Source organism: Lepidochelys olivacea, assembly GCF_965140295.1.
Source record: "Lepidochelys olivacea isolate rLepOli2 genome assembly, chromosome: 2".
Classification (NCBI taxonomy): Eukaryota; Metazoa; Chordata; order Testudines; family Cheloniidae; genus Lepidochelys; species Lepidochelys olivacea.
Window position 1 is genome coordinate 179,467,074 of NC_140412.1, and position 22,939 is coordinate 179,490,012.

Sequence of the window (22,939 nt, forward strand, 5' to 3'; positions counted from 1 at the left end):
TCTGTTTTTAGTGTAAAGGGAAAACCCTCCCACAACAACGTGGATGGAAGACTGCATTTGGTGAGATGCATTGTCAAGTTTGCCAAATCAGAGATTAACTATACAGGTTAGGAATACTTTTAAATTTCCCCAGTTTTCTCATCTGTGTATCATTTCTCCATTCTTAGGCTTCTTGAAAACCAGCATCTGCCAATTGGCTGAAATATACAACACCACTGATTCCCCGCCCCCCTGACCCCAGAGTGTGACAGGCCTGCCATTGATAGTTATTAGTTCACTGTTTGGGATTCTGGTCACCTACTAGTCACTCAGCAGGGATTTTCTGTTCACAGTTAGGAGACTATTTTAAAAATAAAAAATAGAATTCAGGATAATCCTCTTGGTTCATACATTTAAAAAAACCCATCCCAACAAAACCCCATTGTAGTCATGACTGTGGTTACTATTCCAATTTTACTTGTGGGAATGGGAGAAGTCAGGCAGAAAGCTTTTCAGAGTAGCTCCCTTGCATCATGAGTTAGCAGGGTACCTGTCAATTCTAAACACCCAAAAACACTGCCAGCGTCCTATCAGGTGATGCAGAGTCTGTTCATTAGCTTCCCAAATCAAGATTTCCTTTTTAATTTTGAACTATGACTTGAACAGAGAATAAACAGTTGCACCCGTTTAAGGACAATATTTTAGAGATGGGCCTGTCTGTAGTTAATAAAGCTTGGAAAGGCAGATGACTGTAAGCATGGTAATGTCTTGTATGGAGTCACTAACAGTAAATGGAAATGTGACTTTTTTTCCCCTCTCTAAATGGTTTTGCTTGGTTACTAAAAGTGATCTTCAACCATGCAGAGAAGACATTTGTTATGTGCTTAGAGGTTACAATAAGCACATTTTTATAGCACAAAAATAAATAAATGTGACCAACAAACTAAAGATGAAACACTGGTAATCATCAGTATTAGATTTTCTTTCCGCTTCATCTCTCTTCTCATTGTCTGTAACTTTGTCTCTCGTGAATGCTGTACCTAAATATCTTATTGTCAAAATATTACTTCATAAGATTTGAAATACTTCTTCTTTTGTTCGTTCTTTGTTTATATCATGGGCTGTTGTTAAAATGCTTACGTTCACTGTCAGCATATTAGTTGTAACCTTTTATTGCTATTGATAACTATAAATACGTTAAGTAAATCTTCATTTTGCTGACCTTTTTGAGGAGACATGGCATCAGCAGATTTCACCAGTGGACAGGTGAGAGATTAGCAAGAGTAGGCTCTTCTTTTTTTTTTTTTTTTTTTTTGTAGGATGGCAAGATTCATTGTCTTGAAAGGCAGATGTTTTAAAGGCACAGTTTCTTTGAAGGTTTGAGCAAGCACTCTGTCTGAATTGTGCATAAATGGAAGAGTTATTATTTAATATGCATCATCATTAGAATTTTCTGGGAAACTGTTTTAAAGAGTTAACCAGTTCAAAATAAGCCAATGAATTAATGGGCGAATAGTGGCTAAATACAGAAGTTGGCCTGTGGATCACTTGAGCATGCAGTTCTGTCCCGTGGGCCGAGATGCTGGAGATTGCTTTGCAAGATGGATTGCCCATTGCTGGTGAGGGAAAGCCTTTCACAGGTACCTGACTATTGCTTAGAGTCTTAGATGGTGCACGTTTCTGGAATGATGTGGTATTAGTTACTGTCTGCTTTAGGGTAGCCAACAGTAGTGTCACAGCCAACCAGTGCCAGTGACTGTCAGTGTGGTACCAGATTACAAGTCCTAAACACAGAATGGGTATGGATAAATAAGAAAATCAGAAAAGATAATCATTTATCTGTAACACATTCAGAATCACTTGAAACTCTATTGACCTTTTGCCTCTAATAAAAAGACTTGTAGAATTAAAAAAGTAAAGATAATTATCATTTGCTCTGCACACACGTTAAATTTTTTTCTTCATGCTTTTTTTATCGCTTTCAGGAAATCAGATCTAACGAAGAATCTACAGATGATTCTGAGGTAAGACTGTGTACAGGGGCCTCATGGTTGTAGTGTTTAAACTGCATTGTTATCAATATGCAGGGTTTTTTTGGGGTCTTGTTTTTTTTGTTCGTTTGTTTCTATTTTGTCAGCCGCTTATTTACAAGAGAAGCTGTGTTTGTGTTCTAACAGGTAGTTTGAGCTGTGGGCAAATTAATAGTGAAAGTGCATCCTTTTAAAAAAAATAAAAATGCAACTTGATATTAAAGCCTGGGATCACAAGATTTTAATAAAGTGAATCATGTTAGAAGGTAAAACTTAAATTCATGCATTTCTGCTTTGAACAAATGAAAATGTGATTGACAATGTCATTTCTATATATTACATTAAAGAAATGCAACTGATATTTAATGATTTCACAGCCTGAATTTAGTCTTAGTTTATGCAGCACATGTTTGCCAGATCGTATTTTGAAACAAGATTGGCCTATTGACTTAAAATGTTTGCACCATCCAAAACATTTAAGTATTCAGGCGGTGTTATTGGGTGAGCAGAAGAAAGGGAGCTGAAATGAATCCAAGTCTTTCCTCCTTACGCCAGTGCAGTACATCCAAACTTAGTTCTTGGGTGCGACTGCGGAAGTCCAATGTACAGTACTTCAATTTTTGCGTTGTATGTAAACACAAGGGTCAAACTGGGGGCAGGGGAGGGGAGTGGAATAGGTGGCAGTGCTCTCCCAAGCTCTCCCAATAGGGTGGTGGACAGATGCTATCATGTTAGGCATTGCCTCGGCATGTAGACTAGAACAAGGGTGACCGTCACCCATTATCAATTAGATAGTTTAAAGTGGCTCCCAATGCTCAAAACTAGAATGAAATGGTGATGATAGAAACATTGCTCTTCACCTAGGGGTGTTAACTGCACTGGAGATTGGTATCTAGGGTTCAGGCATTGGCTGTGATTAGGCTGTCTAGTCCCCTAGTGGATTTTGTTGGTGGTCCTGATTCCCCTCTTGGGTGAGTTTGTAGTCGGGGGGGGGCCCTTGAGTCCCCTGTGCTGGGTTGACCTCTCCTTTCCTTGGTGATTGTGGTGGCTGTATTTGTCCTGGGCTGGATTTTCTCCTTCCTTCCTGGCTGCAGGGTTTGCTATGATATTTTCACTCCTTGGCCTCAGCAACCTCCTGGCTCCTCCTGCTGTCCCACCCCCTCTGCCTGCAGTTTCAGCTGTTGCAACCCCAGCTTGCAGCTACTGTTGAAGCAGCTACCTGAGCCAGGGCTTTCATGACTCAGTCTTGGGCAGCAACACTCTGGAATCTTGTCACCCCTGGGTCTGATTGGCCTGTGATAGTGATGGGGATAGGCAGTGATGAGCTGCCAAAATCTTAACCGATTCTCTCCTCACCCCACGAGGGGGTCGTGGCCCACCACTGCCCCCCGGGGACTCCTGCCCCATCCACCCCCCTCCCCTGTGTCCTGACTGCCCCCAGAACTGGGCTGGAGGGTCTCGTGGGCCACTGTAGTGGGTGCCCACCCCGCCCCTAAGAGCCAGAGGGACCTGCCGGGGGGGCGAGGTGGGGAGTCCTGGCGGTGCTTACCTGGGGCAGCTCCGAGGAAGCATCCAGCAGGTCCCTCTGGCTCCTAGGGGTGGGGGAGCGTAGTTGGGGGGGAGCAAGGGGAGCGGCCGCTCCCCCCACTGATCACATCAAAAGTGGTGCCTTAGGCGCCGACTCCGTGGGTGCTCCAGGGCTGGAACACCCATGGGGAAAATTTGGTGGGTGCAGAGCCAAATTTGGTGGGTGCCCAGCCCCAGCTCACCTCACCTCCGCTCCGCCTCCTCCCCTGAGCGCGCCGCCCCGCTCTGCTTCTCCGCACCCTCCCCCAGCTTACCGTGAATCAGCTGTCTGTGCGGGAAGCCTGGGAGGGCTGAGATGTAGGCGGCGGCTTCACGCTCAGAGGCGGAGGTGAGCTGGGGCGGGGAGCGGTTCCCCTGTGCCGCACCCCCCCCCCCGGGTTACCTGCTGCGGCGTGGGCGGCCCTCCTTGTGTCCCAACTCACCTCTGCTCTGCCTCTGCCTCCCTGGGCCTGAGCGCGAAGCCGCCGCCTGTTTCTCAGCCTTCCCGCACAAACAGCTGATTTGCGGGAAGCCGGACGGTGGGGGGGGGGCGGGGGAGGGCGGGCGGAGAAGCAGAGCGGGGCAGCACGTTCAGGGGAGAAGGCAGAGGCAAGCTGGGGCCAGGCGCGGGATGGGGAGCTGCCGTGGGTGCTCTGCACCCATCAAATTTTCCCTGTGGGTGCTCCAGTCCCGGAGCACCCATGGAGTCGACGCCTAAGGTGCCACTTTTGGCCAGTTGTTAAATTTAGAAGCCCTTTTAGAACCGGTTCTAAAATTTAACAGATTTAAAATTTAAAATTTTAGAACAGACTTCTAAATTTAACAACCGGTTCTAACGAACCAGTGCGAACTGGCTCCAGCTCACCACTAGGCATAGGGCTGCATGGGATGAACCTCAGCTATGTGCTGATGCCACCCATTGTGTACAACAGTAACCCACTCTCCATTGCTGTCTTCAGATTCCGTGACTTCTTTGACCTCTGTTTCATAATCGTAGCCTTACTAATTGTTGAAGGTGGAGCTGGGCAAAAAACAGGCTGCAATTTTTGTCTATATTTTCAGTTTTTCCCCTTAGTTAACTTTGGTCCAAAAAATTGTCAAAATTACTCATGTCAAAATCTTTCAACCAGCTTGTGGCAGTGCACCTTTATGTTAGTCTATAAATACACAGAGTAATACGCACCTACTTTTCAGTCCTATTGAGAAGGTATGACAGGACCTAAAGGATCAAATCCTAATTCTGGTTCCTACTCAAGATAGTGAAGAAATACTCAAGATAGTTAAGTCCAAAGCAGACTGTGAAGCTTTACAAAAAGATCTCCTAAAACTGGGTGACTGGGCAAGAAAATGGCAGATGAAATTCAGTATTGATAAATGCGAAATAGTGCTCATTGGACAACATCGTCCCAATGATACGAATAAAATGATAGGGTCCAAATTAGCTGTTACACTCAAGAAAGAGGTAGTGGAGTAATTGTGGATAGTTCTCGGAAAACATCCACTCAATGTGCAGCGGCAGTCAAAAAAAGCTAACAGAACGTTGGGAATCATTAAGAAAGGAGTAGATAGTAAGATAGAGGCAATATGATCTTTTCTATGTAAATCCATGATACGCCCACATCTAGAATACTGCATGCAGATATGGTCGCCCCATCTCAAAAAGAGGTATTGTAATCGGAAAAGGGCAACAAAAATGATTTGGGATATGAGGAGAGATTAATAAGACTGTGACTTTTCAGCTTGGAAAAGAGATGATTAAGGGGGGGTACGATAGAGGTCTATAAAATCAGGACTGGTGTGGAGAAAGTAAATAAGGAAGTCTTATTTACTCCTTCTCATAATGCAAGAACTAGGGGTCACCAAATGAAATTAATAAGCAGTAGGTTTAAAACAAACCAAAGGAAGTATTTCTTCACACAATGCATAGTCAACCTGTGGAACTCGTTGCCAGAGGATGTTGTGAAGGTCAAGACTATAACAGGATTCAGAAAAGAATTGGATAAATTCATGGAGGATAGGACCATTAATGACTGATAGCCAGGATGGGCAGGGATAGTATCCATAGCTTCAGTTTGCCAGAAGCTGGGACTGGGTGACGGGCTGGATCACTTGGTGATTACCTGTTCTGTTCATTCCCTCTGGGGTACGTGGCATTGGCCATTGTCGGAAGACAGGATACTAGGCTAGGTGGACCTTTGGTCCAACTCAGTCTGGACATTCTTCTTCTTTTTTTGTATAAGGACACGTGATGTGTTGTCTTTAAATATTTAGCTGTTATAACAAGCCTGGAAACAATATCTAAAATGTGCTGGAGTGAACTAGTGAAACACATCCATGTTACCTGGAGGTCCACATCTTTGACTAAACCGTTTTCTATGATCATTCATGCATAATTATCAAATGATATATGCTGGCCCTTCAGACGCATGAAGACTACGTGTGGTGAATTGCTGCTTTAATTCTCTTGATGTGAAATGTATATGGTCATGGATTAGTTTGTCCATATCACTGTGTTTTCACTCTTTTTTTTTTATATACTAAACATAATACATTATGAGATTAGGAGTTGGTATTGATAGGCAGTGTTATGTAGTGGTTATAGCAGAGGACTGGACTCACTGAACCCATGGCAAGATTTACCTATGTGACTAGGGCAAACTATTTTAATTCTCTGTGCCTTGGTTTATACATAAGTAAAAAATGTATAACATTTATTACATGGATTTATTATAGGCAGTTACCACTATATTCATAACAAAATTAATGGCAGACAATTGATGTTAGCTTTAATCCCTTTGAGATTCTTGAACATAAGGGACAATTGCAAATGATGAGCTTGTTATCAGAGGAGGCAAGGTGTAATTGCCCATGTTAAGCTTTATCTTCTTGCAAAAATTTTCTTCTGTAGTGTGGAAAGGGTGAATGAATAATCATAGAATCACAGAGTTAGAAGGGACCGCATGTCCCTCTTTGAACAATTCCTCCACCTCCCCACTCTGAATTGAGTGCACACAAGGAAAAAACTCTCTTCTGTTAGTCCTTACTGTGACTTCACAGCACCATCTTGCTGTCTTTTTTTCTATTAGATTGTAAGCTTGTTGAGACAGGGACTCTCTCCATTCTGTGTGTCTGTCAAAAGTGAGCATATTGTCTGCTCTTAACAAGTGATAATATAATGCTAATAATTTTCCCACTTGCATAGTCTGCTTTGAGTTACCTGTTTGTTTATGAATGTTAAGATGTTGTTTGTACGGAATCAATGACAGAGCGTATGATGTTTTGCAAAAGCAGAGCATGTGATCAATCTCAGACGTGTGATGTTTTGCAAAAGTGACTGTTTTGCCTATATGATGTCACACAGCTCTTCATTGCAAATCTGGTTTCCACTGGTCCTGTAAGTTGAATTCCTGAGGCCATTTAAATGTGTTTATTGTTTTCCAGTTGTTTAAATTAGAATGTCTAAAGCACATAGGTATAAGTTAGTAGAGGTCGTGCATATTTTTGTATGTTCAGCAAACCTTTCAGTGATGATGGTGGTAGTTATTTGTGTCACCACTATGCAATTGTAGCAGATCTTTCTTGGTTACTACACTACAGTTTACTCTCTCTTTCATATCCTTACATATGATATGGGGTATTATGAGCTTTTACTTATCATGTAGACAGGCTACTATTTATTCTCCCATGATATGGTGAGCAAACAATATATCTAAAATGGTATTTTAATTCTCGGGGGGCGGGGAGGAAGTACTTTAGCTGCAAAGTATTTTCACAGCAATCTTGAAGCACTGACATCTATTTTTTTTTTAAACTTCTGTCATTTTTTAAAATGGCACATGTGATGTACATCATTTTCCCCAACCCATAAAACAATCAGGTGTGCTACATTTTAGATTGAACAGGTTTATTTCACAGAAAAGTTCTAGATACGATGCTACTTCATGGGTGTATTTAACATTATTTTACAGCACCTAGAGTTGCGTATTAGGGCTGTCACATTTGATGAGGCCTTAAAAAGCAAACAAACAAACAAAAAAGAATATACTGACCTTTGACTGTTCATAAACAGTGGAGAAGAAAGTCTGAATAAATTATGTACAGCATGAAGCGAAATTTCTCTGTTTTTAATATTACTCTTCCTTCCTGCAGTGTACCTGTAAGTGGTTACTTTTACAACTGAGCTTGCTTTTCCCAACCAAATCTTAATTAGATTTTGGTATCTAATTGGCAAAAATCTTCTCACGTGTTTGTTAGCTTTATATCAATGCTTCTTAACAGATCTGTGGTACAAAGCTGAGAGGTAAGTGTACATTTTCCTCGACTTTTTGAGTTGAGTATAATACTCAGCTAGGATGTGCCTTGGCTTTGCAGTTTAGTTCTCTATTAGCAAATCATGTTGCACTGAATGATGTAATGTACCATTTTAAAAAAAAGAGACAGTGATACTGCACTAGTTCTCCCTGGTAGCTTATATTGCAGAACCCACACATGGATCTCTTTTGGATCCTCTCTTCTAAGTAGAGAGTCTTTTTACGCTTGCTTTTGAAATTTCCAAAAGCTGCTTTTGTGCAATGTGCCTACTTGAATTTTGTTTATATTCGGTTCCCTGATGTTTATCACTCTGGACCTCAATATTGTTTTGCATTGTATCATGATAGCCAACCAGAAACAAGGCTTGATAGCTGAACTACCTCATAGTATCTGCATAATGTGACATAGTCGTGGGGCAATCTATGGCATTGTTGTGAAATCTTGTGAGCGAATGTGGATTTTACTTCTGCCACCAGTGTATGTCTGGTGCACAAAATAATTATACTTATCCAATACTTACATATATTTTTCCATCAGTATAGATTATCACTGGTCTGCACAAAGGAAGTAGCAGATTTGTCAGTTAACTTGATGATACACACATTATAGAGTGGGCAGAATGATTTGGAGCACCATACTGGGGCTTAAGAGACCTTCAATTCCTGTCTTAACCACAAACTTTCACTGTGACCTTGGGCAAGCACTTCAACTACATTCCATCTGTTCCCCTCTGTAAAATGAGAATAATAATTTCCAGCCTTATGGGGTGTTGTAAGGATTAAAAAAATCCAGTGATCATTGTGAGTTGCTCAGATACTGCTGTGATGATCATATAAGTATTTCAATATCTGAGATTAGGAGCTTCCTGTTTGTTGACCTGTTGAAGTTTGGATATGTTGTTGTTGTTTTTTTAAAGTGTAGTCAGACTCGTATCCAATCTTATTTTTAATGGAATTGTTGTTGCAATAGTGTTATAAACCTTTGACTGCATTCTGTGCATGCCTGCTAATATTTACATGTCTTCCCATTAAACTCAGAAAATGGACAGCTAATGAGGGCTGCTGATGTACCTCTGTACTGAACTTCTGAGGGCATGGCTACACTTACAGGTGTAGAGCGCTATGAGTTAAACCAGCTCTCGGAGACAGCAGCAGGGAAAGCACTGCCATGTGTTCACACTGTTAGCTGCAAGTGCAGTGGCATGGCCACATTTGCGGCACTTGGAGAGGCATTGGAAGCGGTGCATTATGGGCAGCTATTCCACAGAGCACCTCTTCCCATTCTGGCACTGTGGCTTGTGGGAATGGGGGGCGCAGGGCATCCTGGGTCCTGCCCCAATGCCCCGTGATGCATCGCTTTGCATCCCAGCAAATCCAACCACATTTGGCACCATCTTTCAATGGTTTTTGTACTGCATGCTCTGTCTTTCCTTTCGGTCTGCGGGACTGGATCCCAAACTTGTGAGGAATATGCTGATAGGTCTCGCCAGCACGTCACGAATTGCAGTCAGGTTACTCCTTAAGCTACAAAGTGACCGTGAGGAGTCCAACGATGATGTCGACTCACATAACGCATACGACATGAGATTGCTTGTGGCATTCACGGATATGCTCACCACAGTGGAATGCCGCGTTTGGGCTCGGGAAACGAGCACTGAGTGGTGGGATCACAGCATCATGCAAGGCTGGGATGACGAGCAGTGGCTGCAGAACTTTCGGATGAGGAAAGCTACTTTCATGGGACTGTGTGCTGAGCTTGCCCCCGCCCTGCGACGCAAGGACACGAGATTGAGAGCTGCCCTGCTGGTGGAGAAGTGCGTGGCTATTGCAATCTAGAAGCTGGCAACTCCAGACAGCTACCTATAAGTCGCTAACCAATTCAGAGTGGGAAAGTCGACCGTTGGAATCGTGTTGATGCAAGTTTGCAGGGCCATTAATCACATCCTGCTCAGAAGAACCATGACTCTGGGCAATGTGCGTGACTTGGCTGGCTCTGCACAAACGAGTTTCCCTAACTGCAGAGGAGCGATAGATGGGATGCATATTCCAATTTTGGCACCAGACCACCTAGCCTCCGAGTACATAAATCGGAAGGGGTATTTCTCAATGGTTCTCCAGGTGCTTGTGGATCACCGTGGGCGTTTCATGGACATTAACACAGGCTGGTCCGGAAAGGTGCATGATGCAAGCATCTTTCAGAACACAGGCCTGTTCAGGAAGGTACAAGCCAGGACTTTCTTCGCAGACCAGAAGATCTTTGTAGGGGAAGTCGAAATGCCCATTGTGATCCTTGGAGACTCCGCTTATCCTTTAATGCCATGGCTCATGAAACCATACACAGGGAGCCTTGACAGCAGCAAGGAGTGGTTCAACAATAGGCTGAGCCAGTGCAGAATGACTGTTGAGTGTGCTTTTGGCCGTTTAAAAGGCCGCTGGCGCTGTCTGTATGGGAAGCTGGACCTGGCTGATGACAGCATCCCTACAGTTATAGCCGCATGCTGTACCCTCCATAACATTTATGAAGGGAAGGGTGAAAGCTTCACTCAGGCATGGACCACGGAGGTTCAGCACCTGGAGGCTGAATTTGAATAGCCAGAGACCAGGGCTATTAGAGGGGCCCAGTGCAGGGCTGTAAGGATTAGGGATACCTTGAGGGAGCAATTTGATGCTGAAAGCCCCCAGTAATGTTTGGTGCCCTGCATGGGAGTGAAGTGCAGTGGTTCCAATGCTAGTGAACATCTGTGTTTGCTACGTATGATGCACTGACTTGCGTGCCTGTTGATTTCCTGGGCTACGCTATCTTTTACTTAATGCAATAAAGAATGTTTGCAAAGCCAAAAAATTAATTTATTGAAAAGAAACACATGGGAAAACACATGGCATGACATAGCTGTGCTGTGTGGGAGGAGGGAAGGTAATGGGGGGGAACGGGGCAATCACAGATTTGCGTATGTCCTGTTATCATATTCAGCCTTCCTGTCTGGAGTGCCGCGCAATGAGTGCTGCACTTCAGGCTAGCTAAAATGCATGATGATGGGGGTTGAGTGCAGTGGGTAAGAGTCGTAGTTTGCAGGGCTGGGTGGTGAACCTACAGGTGTTGGAGACTGCTGGTGGTGATAAGAAACCGGATGTTGGAGAAAGTGGGTTGGCGGTGACATGGGGGCACAAGGGAAAGAGTTTTGGGACAAGGGCTGCGGGAGGAGTGGGGGGCGGCGGGCATGGATCTGCTCCATCTGGAGTGCTATGAGCGCCTGCATTGAGTCCGGTTGGCATTCCATAACGCTTAGGACCTGCTCCGTGGTTTGTTGCTGGTGATCCGCATTCTGCTGGCGGAGCCTCCTTTCAGTCTACCACCCCTCCTGTACTTTTTGATTTTCAGTAAGGGACTGCTGGATGACTTCATGCAGAAGGTCTTCCTTGCTTCTTCGTGGACGCTTCCCGATTCTTTGCAGCCTTTCGGCCATTGATAACAAGGACTGCTGGGATCTCAAGGCTGCATCTGTAAAGCCAAAATGCAACCCTTAACAGAAGCAGCATTGTTCACACTAGACAGAGCAATGATTCGGCTGAACTTAAAGGCAAGCACAGTGCACACAATAGCAGAAAGTGCCCATCCCAAAGCGAGCGCACATAACCCACAAGGGCCCCGAAATAGTAAGTAAGCACAGGGGCAAGGGGGACTGAATGTTTCAGGGCTGTACTGTCCTCTGGGGTTCTGTGCCTTAGGGAGAGCCAACAGCTGCAGGGGACGGGCTGAACAGTGTCCCCTCATTTTTCAGAGGATGAGTTCATCCTGGAAGATATCTCGCTTCTGAGAGTGACTTGGGAAGCAAGGGGAGGGTCTTCTACTACAATGCAGCTTCTGCCCTGGCCCTTATGCCACTTGCTTGTGTGCAGCAGTGGTCCCCCCACCCCTCATGGCACAGTGGTGCGGACATGTTAGCCTGACTGGGACAAGGAGCATAGAGCTCTGCCAAGGAACCTGCACAAGCGGATTGCCCAGCTTCTGCATGAGACCTTCGATGAGATCACTGAGGCCGATTACCGCGATGTGAGAGAGCACATCAATGCCTTATTCTGCATCTAGGCATGCACGCAGCTCTAACCCTTCTTTCTGCAACCCTCCTCGCCCCAAGAGCCCGCGCCAAAGAACTCCCTTCCCAGAATAAAAGCTGTGTACCAGGCACCTCCTCTGCTGTTTGTTCTTCCGCAAGCACCGTCCGCTCTGACTGGCTACCTTCTGACTGGCTTGAGAACAGCTCCTGGCTGCATGCATCTAAGGACGCTGGACCGTCCTCTGGCTCTGGGCCCCACTCCTCCTCAGCACCCATCACTCCTGCTTTTCTCCTCCTGCCTTGTTGAACTCTGGGCTGCTACAGCCTCTGAAGTGTCCATGGTGCTCTTTGGAGTGGAGGTGGGGTCGCCCCCAAGTATTGCATCCAGCTCTTTGTAGAAATGACAAGTCATGGGGGCAGCACCGGAGTGGCGGTTTGCCTCCCGCGCTTTGTGGTAGGCATTGCGCAGCATCTTCACGTTAACCCCACACTGCAGAGCATCCTGACCATGGCCCTTGATATCTGCCTGTAGGTATCGTAATTCCTACTGCTGGAGCGCAGCTGGGACTGGACAGCTTCCTCCTCCCAAACACTGATGAGGTCCAGCACCTCGCCATTGCTCCATACTGGGGATCACCTGGCACGTGGAGGCATGGTCACCTGGAAAATTGTGCTGAGAGCACTCCACGCCTGGCTGAGCAAACAGGAAGGGGATTTTCAAAATTCCCAGAGAATTTAAAAGGCGGATCTGATGGTTGATCACCTGAGGGCACGGCAGTAGAGTTCAAAGTGGCTAGAACAGGGATTGTGGGACACTTCAGGAGGCTGATCAGAGCACATTAAAGCATCAGAGCACAGTCCACACTGGCACTGCGGTCTCCAGCCGGGGCGCAGCAAGCGTTATGCTTCTTGTTGAGGTGGATTACCAGGGGTGCTCCAGCTGCGGAGTCCGGGTGCTCTATGTTCCTTGCCAGTGTGGACACCTCAGGAGTTAGGGCGCCCGGGGCTGATTTACTGTGTTCCAACTTGCAAGTGTAGCCAAGGCCTTAGTCTCCTAGATAACGCTGAACTGATCTAAACCTAATTACAAATGTTTCAAGTAAACACAGCATCTGGTAAAAAAGGGTTTCCTAACCCTGCTACGTTCCCCACCAAAATATTCTCTAAGCACAGGGCATCAAGCACAGATGGGCTCTTCCACTATTGTTGTCGTTAAAGCGACACCATCAACTTGACAAAAAATGAATTAAAAATAGATTCAGATACTACATCAGCCTACATTGCATCTTTGCCATTTCTTGTATTTCAGCTCCTTTTGTCTGACAATTCACTGTGTCCCCTTTGGCAAGCCACTTCGCTTCTCCATGCCTCTCCTACTCCATCTGTAAAAGGGGGTTATATTAGGGTATGTCTACACTACCCATGTTACAGCGCGGCTGCGGCAGCGCTGTGACATGGGCAGTGCGGGCATGTTTGGTCACTGGGGTAGAGCTCTCCTGGCAATAAAGCACTCTCTTTACTGGCACTTTTCAGTACTAAAACTTTCATTGCTCAGATGTGTTTTTTCACACCCCTGAATGACAAAAGTTTTTAGTGCTGAAAGTGGCTGCGTAGACATAGCCTTAGTCTTCCTTTTTTCTCCTCCAGTTCTTTGAGATCTACAAATGAAAAAGTTCTGTATATGAACTTCTTTAAAAGTTTTTATATTTTCTTTTTCTCTCTCTTTCTCTCTCTCACACGCTCACTAGCCAGAGAGAGCTCACTTCTTCCTGCATACCTAAAGTGAAACGAGCCATTTAAATAGGGTGCGGAGAAAGGGAAGGTATGCAATAAAAAAACAACTCTGTTAATGAGAAAAAGTATCATGCAAATAATTTATCAATTTGAGTCAGTGGGATGAGCATTGTAAATAATGTATTGACGTTTAAATGGAATCTTTTCATACATTAATTTTAAAAACATGTTTTCAGTGACAAGTGACTAAGATTATAATATGCATCGTTCTAGGATTGACTTCCAAGAAAAATGGGTTACTGGTTTTACTGCTATATTCTTCTAATATCTGCTGTTCTTGTGTGAAAATTAGATACTTCACTTAATGAGCTATTAATATTAAATAGAAGTGCCAGTTCTCCTGTGTGTTTTGGAATATATAAAAGGTAAAAATACTGCCTTGCATGTTACATAAATTAAATGCAATTGAAAAGCTACTGTGTCAACAGTGTGTGCAGATGTGGCCTTCCCAAAATACTAATTCATTGATGTGGATGGAGCAACACTGAATTTTCTTTTTCAATAATTTCCTAACCAGTTTCACATTTCAGCGAGTTGATAAAAGAAACTTCAAAAATGACTGTTCCCAAAATTGCACTGTAGGGTATTCATATGCAGTTGATCACAAAATGGCAACAGTTAGTGCCCAAGTAGTGTTCATAGGGGAAACAAATAGTTCTGTTGAAATTCCTTACTCAGCAAAGGGAAATACAAGAGGAAAGGTGTAGTTTCATTCAGATTTGAATTATCTTAGGCTTTTCCTTCCCTGTTGGAACTTGTCTGGGATATCAAAAATACAACAAGCCATTTTATATCACTCTTATGTAATTAAAGGTAACTAGGATTATTGTGTGTAGTTGAAGTGGTTTTATAATTCCCACTGGCTTGGTGTACACAAAACTTCAAGTGAGAAAAAAAAAATAGCTGAAGTGAAACCAAATACTATTGTGGACTATATTTTTTTTACATGTCACTTATGAGGATTGTTCATGTGCAGTATGTCTTCTGTACTTCTGCTTCACAACTTGGTTTATGTCCAGAGTTGTTGGGGTGAATCTGGAATTGGTGTTCCACACATATTGTGAGACTTTCTTTATATCATGGCAGTCCTGAAAAGAAATAAAATGCTGTGTGCTTTTTCCTTTCATCTGTGTATTACTTCATCCTTGGAATGCAACCATCTTAATATTTATTCGTGGGCAGCCATATCATTGTAAATCCTTTGCTTTAGTATACCTACATTTTCCCAAAGAAGACAAAGGATTAAATAAATCCTCATCAGATCCATAAGAAGAAAAGATTTCACACACTAATTTTCCTGACAGCCTGATCCATATTTGCCAAAGATTAGCATGTTGTTGGTGATTTGGCTTATGAAGAACCATACTGGGGTTGCACAGGAGGTGATTCACTTCATTTCCTTACTCAGAAAAGCAGTGTATTTTCACCATAATTCTGTAGAGGTCAATATTTTTGGCAGCATAAAATACAAGGGTGACTTCATGGGTTGGTAACCTCAATCTGAGCACCTCCATTCCATTGTATAGCAGTAGCCATATTAATACAAAATTATTCTTCTACAGGTTAGAAGCTTGCAAGGGTTTTTAATATTTATTTCAAATCCATTTTTAACCAGCTTAGTCCACATGGGGAAAAAAGGTGCTATGTTGTCAGCCCTGGAGAGAGGGAGAGAAAGTTGTCCTTTCTTTGCCTGTGGAGTAGGTATAACTGGGGCAGTAGCATACATTTCTTCACACTGTCTTGCCAGTGGTTCTCAACACTTGCCTAAAGAATCCCTTCTGCTGTTAAGAGGAGGCTTAATCTTCAGGGGCACTCATTCGTTTGTATCTTTGCTTGAAGCTGCCATCGAGGTTGTTAGTTGCGGTGGAGTTCTTCTGTGATGTGGCCATCTGTCAGCTGGGAACTGGCTTGATACCACAAATTCATTTTGGTAAACCAAAAGCCATCAGATGGTAATAACTTTTTGCCAGTATCAGCCTGATCTGAATTTGAACTGACGATTCAGATGAAAGTCTCTGTATGCTATTGCTAATCCCTTAACTCTCCCAGTCATTCCTTCCCTGCTTTTTTAAAATTTTCTAATCATGACAGTTTGATTTTTCGTCTCTCCTCCCCCACGTCTGACCAAAAGCAATTATTTCTTTCTTTGAAATAGGTTTACCAGTGTGAATGGGTTTTGCATAGTCTTATATCAGTGTTACTCCCCAGTATATCTGCAGGCTGGTCCCCCACTACCTCTCAACATTTTACCTTCAACTTGATGAGCAATAGATTAGCTTACTTTAGAGCTTATTCCAGTTTGTTGCTTGGCTGTCCAGCAAATTAGGGTTCTGAACATGAAAGGCCACCAAATGTCTATTTTTCCTGTCTAAAATTCTTTTATTTATGTACATCATAGCAATATTTCTCTGACTGAATTGAGAAAAATTGACAAATCATTATCCTAATCCTGACAACACAGCTTCACCCTTCATAAGCAGAGAAAGCCCCTTGGTCTTTTGGACAGGAACAAAAAGTCTAGAAGCTTTATCCTAACACAGTACAGGTGATTAAAAGGGTGATATGTAGTGATTTAGCTAGCAAGCATACATCTTGAGAAGCTGGAAATCATACTCCAGCATGAAGTGGCCATGTACCCTGAGTTGCAAAGAACCTCAAAACCATGTTGCACATCCTAGTAATGTTTTTGAGGCGATCACTTATCATTGCAGCATGTTAGTGCAACAAAATGCTTTATACCTAGCAATTAATTTCCAGATCCCTTTACAAACACTAATCTTTGCATATTGATGCCACATCACTATATAACTGTGTGTGGCATCCTCACCTCTGGTCAGTTTTGTTCAATTTTTGAATTCAGTAGCCAAACTGTCAATTATTATAGGGGAACAGGTGCAATACCCTCACCCACATCATCTGATTCCTTACCTAGAGGAGTAAAAATGCTATCGTAAGAACATAAGAACGGCCATACTGGGTAAGGCCAAAGGTTCATCTAGCCCGGTATCCTGTTTTCCGACAGTGCCTAATGCTAGGTGCCCCAGAGGCAATGAACAGGTAATCAAGTGATCTATTCCCTGTCTCTCATTCCCAGCTTTTGGCAAACAGAGGCTAGGGACACCATCTCTGCTCATCCTGGCTAATAGCCATGAACTTACCCTCCATGAACTTATCTAGTTCTTTTTTGAACCCTATTATAGTCTTGGCCTTCACAGTATCCTCTGGCAAAGAATTCCACAGGTTGACTGTGTGAGTTGTGTGAAGAAATACCAGGGGTGAAAGTGCGGTACCGGCCCATACGCACCCCAGGATTTGGCTTATGAAGAACCATACTGGGGTTGCACAGGAGGTGATTCACTTCATTTCCTTACTCAGAAAAGCAGTGTATTTTCACCATAAAACTGTAGAGGTCAGAAGGGACCATTATGATCATCTAGTCTGACCTCCTGCACAATGCAGGCCACAGAATCTTACCCACCTACTCCTGAAATAAACCTCTCACCTATATCTGAGCTATTGAAGTCCTCAAATCATGGTTTAAAGACTTCAAGGTGCAGCGAATCCTCCAGCAAGTGACCTGTGCCCCATGCTGCAGAGGAAGGCGAAAAACCCCCAGGGCCTCTTCCAATCTCCCCTGGAAGAAAATTCCTTCCCGACCCCAAATATGGCGATCAGCTGAACCCTGAGCATGTGGGCAAGATTCACCAGCTGGATACCCAGGAAAGAATTCTATGTAGTAACTCAGATCCCACCCCATCTAACATCCCATAAACTTACCGAGTTTAATCTTGAAGCCAGATAGGTCTTTTGTCCCCACTACTTCCCTTGGAAGGCTGTTCCAGAACTTCACTCCTCTGATGGTTAGAAACCTTCGTCTAATTTCAAGTCTAAACTTCCCAATGACCAGTTTATATCCATTTGTTCTTGTGTCCACATTGGTACCGAGCTTAAATAATTCCTCTCCCTCCCTGGTATTTATCCCTCTGATATATTTATCGAGAGCAATCATATCTCCCCTCAGCCTTCTTTTGGTTAGGCTAAACAAGCCAAGCTCTTTGAGTCTCCTTTCATAAAGATAGGTTTTCCATTTCTCGGATCATCCTAGTAGCCCTTCTCTATACCTGTTCCAGTTTGAATTCATCCTTCTTAAACATGGGAGACCAGAACTGCACACAGTATTCCAGGTGAGGTCTCACCAGTGCCTTGTATAACGGTACTAACACCTCCTTATCTCTACTGGAAATACCTCACCTGATGCATCCCAAGACCGCATTAGCTTTTTTCACAGCCATATCACGTTGGCGGCTCATAGTTGTCCTGTGGTCAACCAATACTCCAAGGTCCTTCTCCTCCTCCGTTACTTCTAATTGATGCGTCCCCAGCTTATAACTAAAATTCTTGTTATTAATCCCTAAATGCATGACCATACACTTCTCACTATTAAATTTCATCCTATTACTATTACTCCAGTTTACAAGGTCATTCAGGTCCTCCTGTATGATATCCTGGTCCTTTTCAAAATTGGCAATACCTCCCAGTTTTGTATCATCCGCAAACTTTATTAGCACACTCCCACTTTTTGTGCCGAGGTCAGTAATAAAAAGATTGGTCCCAAAACTGATCCCTGAGGAACTCCACTGGTAACCTCTCTCCAGCCTGACAGTTCACCTTTCAGTATGACCAATTGTAGTTTCCCCTTTAACCAATTCCTTATCCACCTTTCAATTTTCATATTGATCCCCATCTTTTCCAGTTTAATAATTCCCCATGTGGCAGTTTAATAATTCCCCCGTATCAAATGCCTTACTGAAATCTAGGTAAATTAGGTCTACTGCGTTTCCTTTGTCTAAAAAATCTGTTACTTCCTCAAAGAAGGAGATCAGGTTGGTTTGGCACAATCTACCTTTTGTAAAACCATGTTGTATTTTGTCCCATTTACCATTGACCTCAATGTCTTTAGCTACTTTCTCCTTCAAAATTTTTTCCAAGACCTTGCTTACTACGGATGTCAAAATAACAGGCCTGTAGTTACCCGGATCACTTTTTTTTCTTTCCTTAAAAATAGGAACTATGTTAGCAATTCTCCAGTCATACGGTACAACCCCTGAGTTGACAGATTCATTAAAAATTCTTGCTAATGGGCTTGCAATTTCATGTGCCAATTGCTTTAATATTCTTGGATGAAGATTACCTGGGCCCCCCGATTTAGTCTCATTAAGCTGTTCGAATTTTGCTTCTACCTCAGTTATGGTAATATCTACCTCCATATCCTCATTCCCATTTGTCATGCTACCGTTATTCCTAAGAACCTCATTAAAGACTGAGGCAAAGTATTTGTTTAGTTAGGGGGCCATGCCTAGGTTATCCTTAACCTCCACTCCATCCTCAGTGTTTAGCAGTCCCGCTTCTTCTTTCTTTATTTTCTTCTTACTTATATGGCTATAGAACCTTTTACTATTGGTTTTAATTCCCTTTGCAAGGTCCAACTCTACTTGACTTTTAGCTTTTCTCACTTTGTCCCTACATGTTCTGAGCTCAGTAAGGTAGCTTTCCTTGCTGATCCCTCCCTTCTTCCACTCCCTGTATGCTTTCTGCTTTTTCTTAATCAGCTCTCTGAGATGCTTGCTCATCCAGCGTCGTCTACAACTCCTGCCTATGAATTTTTTCCCCTTTTTTGGGATGCAGGCCTCCGATAGCTTCTGCAGCTTTGACTTGAAGTAATCCCAGGCCTCCTCTGCCTTTAGATCCATAAATTCTTCAGTCCAATACACTTCCCTAACTAATTTCCTTAATTTTTGAAAGTCAGCCCTTTTGAAATCAAAAACCCTAGTCGCAGATTTATTTTTGTTTATCCTTCCATTCAGTTTGAATTGAATTAGCTCATGATCACTTGAACCAAGGTTGTCCCCTACAACCATTTCTTCTATGAGGTCCTCACTACTCATCAAAACCAAATCTAAAATGGCATCCCCTCTTGTTGGTTCAGCAACTACTTGATGAAGGAATCCATCAGCTATTGCATCTAGGAAAATCTGAGCCCTATTATTATTACTCGCACTTGTCCTCCAGGCTATATTTGGGAAGTTAAAGTCTCCCATGATCACGCAGTTTCCATTCGTATTTACTTCATTAAAAACATTAAAGAGGGCTCTATCCATATCCAAATTAGATCCTGGTGGTCTACAGCACACCCGATAGATACCCATATGTAGTGGTGACGTGCACAATCCTTTGTCCAGCTCTGAGTTTGCTGCCACATTTTGTGGTGGCCTGGAGTCCTTTCAGTTTTCACGGTAAAAAACTGTTTTGCAGGCCTATCCCGCCTAGGCTAACGCTGTGCCATTAATACTGTTGGCAGAGCTGGTATCTGAATTCCTATGAATGTTGCTCTTAGAAGTGGTACATGTGATTATAAGACCCTACTCCTTCCAAATCAGCTGTGGGAATTTTTTCAAAGACCCACACAAACCTACTCAATGCTTTCCCTAGAAGCAAGCATACAGAAATTATTTATACATTTGTGACTACTCAAATTAATATGCCTGATATGGGACCTTGAGCTGACCAAAAAGTAAGGTATTGCCTAGATAACTGAATTCTGCTAGATACGTTTAGCTGAACATTGTATTTCCATATAGAGAGGAAGGCAAGTAATTCTCCCTGGATACTGTGTAAAAGTACAGAAGTCTTGTAATCTTTTGTAATCTGTTAAAGAATTCTTGTGACAAATAAAGCTCCTGTGAGCCAGCTCACAAAGGGTATGTTTTATGCACTCTGCCTAACCATAAGAAGCTCTCTGAACCTTTGTTCTAGACTGAGAAGAAGTGGGGAGAATAATTGGAGGTGGTAATTCTCCGTTGACTTCACTTAGAATCTTCGTGCAGTGCCGAAACTAGTATTGCCAGAAGTGTAGCACAAATCCTGTCAATAAAACATCCAGCTAGCTCAAATTTCTTTTCTCTGTGGTACAGTGATCACTATTTAAGTCCAAAACTTGTCTACGGATGTCTTTATTCCTCGATATTGTCCTCTTTTTGGTTTTAGTAGGATTGCAGTGCCTAACTCTTCCTTCATATTCTTTAAGCATTAATTAATCAAATGTTCTGTATGAAATCATCTTTTGGTTGACTCCTATTTAGCTTGCAACGTGGCATTTTACTGAAGTTTCTCATTCCGATGTTGTGAAATCGGAAGTTATCTGAAAGATAGTCTGGTGAGAGTTGGCGGTGAGAAATTACTTTTTCCTTGTCGGGGATGCCCTGCTAAAAAGTGTGTGTCACAGCAAAGCCTTTTAGCAAGTAATTTTAAGCATGTGCATTGTCACATTATAATGACAGGTTTCAGAGTAACAGCCGTGTTAGTCTGTATTCGCAAAAAGAAAAGGAGTACTTGTGGCACCTTAGAGACTAAGAAATTTATTTGAGCATAAGCTTTCGTGAGCTACAGCTCCCTTCATCGGATGCATACTGTGGAAAGTGTAGAAGATCTCTTTATATACACACAAAGCATGAAAAAATACCTCTTCCCACCCCACTCTCCTGCTGGTAATAGCTTATCTAAAGTGATGACTCTCCTTACAATGTGTATGATAATCAAGGTGGGGCATTTCCAGCACAAATCCAGGGTTTAACAAGAACGTCTGAGGAGGGGGGGGGTAGGAAAAAACAAGGGGAAATGGGTTACCTTGCATAATGACTTAGCCACTCCCAGTCTCTATTCAAGCCTAAGTTAATTGTATCAAATTTGCAAATGAATTCCAATTCAACAGTTTCTCGCTGGAGTCTGGATTTGAAGTTTTTTTGTTGTAATATCACAACTTTCATGTCTGTTTCTTCACTTCCGCAGGTGGGTATTGTAGTTGTAAGAATGCTTGATAGAGATCTTATAGGTGTTTGCCTCTGTCTGAGGGGTTGGAGCAAATGCGGTTGTATCCGCTTCCTGGACACTACAGTGCTAATAAACGATGGTTACATAAACACAACCCTATACCAGAAACCTACTGACCGCTATTCCTACCTACATGCCTACAGCTTTCATCCAGACCACACCACACGATCCATCGTCTACAGCCAAGCTCTGTGATACAACCGCATTTGCTCCAACCCCTCAGACAGAGACAAACACCTACAAGATCTCCATCAAGCATTCTTACAACTACACTATCCACCTGCGGAAGTGAAGAAACAGATTGATAGAGCCAGAAGAGTTCCCAGAAGTCTCCTACTACAGGACAGGCCTAACAAAGAAAATAACAGAACGCCACTAGCCATCACCTTCAGCCCCCAACTAAAACCCCTCCAACGCATTATTAAGGATCTACAACCTATCCTGAAGGATGACCCAACACTCTCTCAAATCTTGGGAGACAGGCCAGTCCTTGCCTACAGACAGCCCCCCAACCTGAAGCAAATACTCACCAGCAACCACATACCACACAACAGAACCACTAACCCAGGAACCTATCCTTGCAACAAAGCCCGTTGCCAAGTGTGCCCACATATCTATTCAGGGGACACCATAACAGGGCCTAATAACATCAGCCACACTATCAGAGGCTCGTTCACCTGCACATCCACCAATGTGATCTATGCCATCATGTGCCAGCAATGCCCTTCTGCCATGTACATTGGTCAAACTGGACAGTCTCTACGTAAAAGAATAAATGGACACAAATCAGATGTCAAGAATTATAACATTCATAAACCAGTCGGAGAACACTTCAATCTCTCTGGTCACGCGATTACAGACATGAAAGTTGTGATATTATAACAAAAAAACTTCAAATCCAGACTCCAGCGAGAAACTGTTGAATTGGAATTCATTTGCAAATTGGATACAATTAACTTAGGCTTGAATAGAGACTGGGAGTGGCTAAGTCATTATGCAAGGTAACCTATTTCCCCTTGTTTTTTCCAACCCTTTCTCCCCCGCCCCCAGACGTTCTTGTTTAAACCCTGGATTTGTGCTGGAAATGCCCCACCTTGATTATCATACACATTGTAAGGAGAGTCATCACTTTAGATAAGCTATTACCAGCAGGAGAGTGGGGTGGGAGGAGGTATTTTTTCATGCTTTGTGTGTATATAAAAAGATCTTCTACACTTTCCACAGTATGCATCCGATGAAGTGAGCTGTAGCTGATGAAAGCTTATGCTCAAATAAATTGGTTAGTCTCTAAGGTGCCACAAGTACTCCTTTTCTTGTC

The 22,939-nt window shown here is 43.2% G+C and overlaps 1 protein-coding gene across 2 annotated transcripts in view; it reads left to right on the forward strand.

Annotated features, from left to right (window-relative positions):
* Positions 1 to 22,939, forward strand: part of VPS41 (VPS41 subunit of HOPS complex) — a 173,253-nt gene that overhangs the window by 3,004 nt on the left and 147,310 nt on the right. Inside the window, exons 1-2 of one of the 2 annotated variants that reach the window (XM_084621272.1) lie at positions 33 to 106; positions 1,965 to 2,003. Coding sequence is in view for 1 of the 2 variants with exons in the window: in XM_084621271.1 (XP_084477397.1) it covers positions 1,965 to 2,003 (39 nt within the window). In the remaining variant the exon portion in view is untranslated. Of the gene's footprint in view, positions 1 to 32; positions 107 to 1,964; positions 2,004 to 22,939 lie in introns of those variants that run through there. The other variant, XM_084621271.1, reaches the window with a different exon arrangement.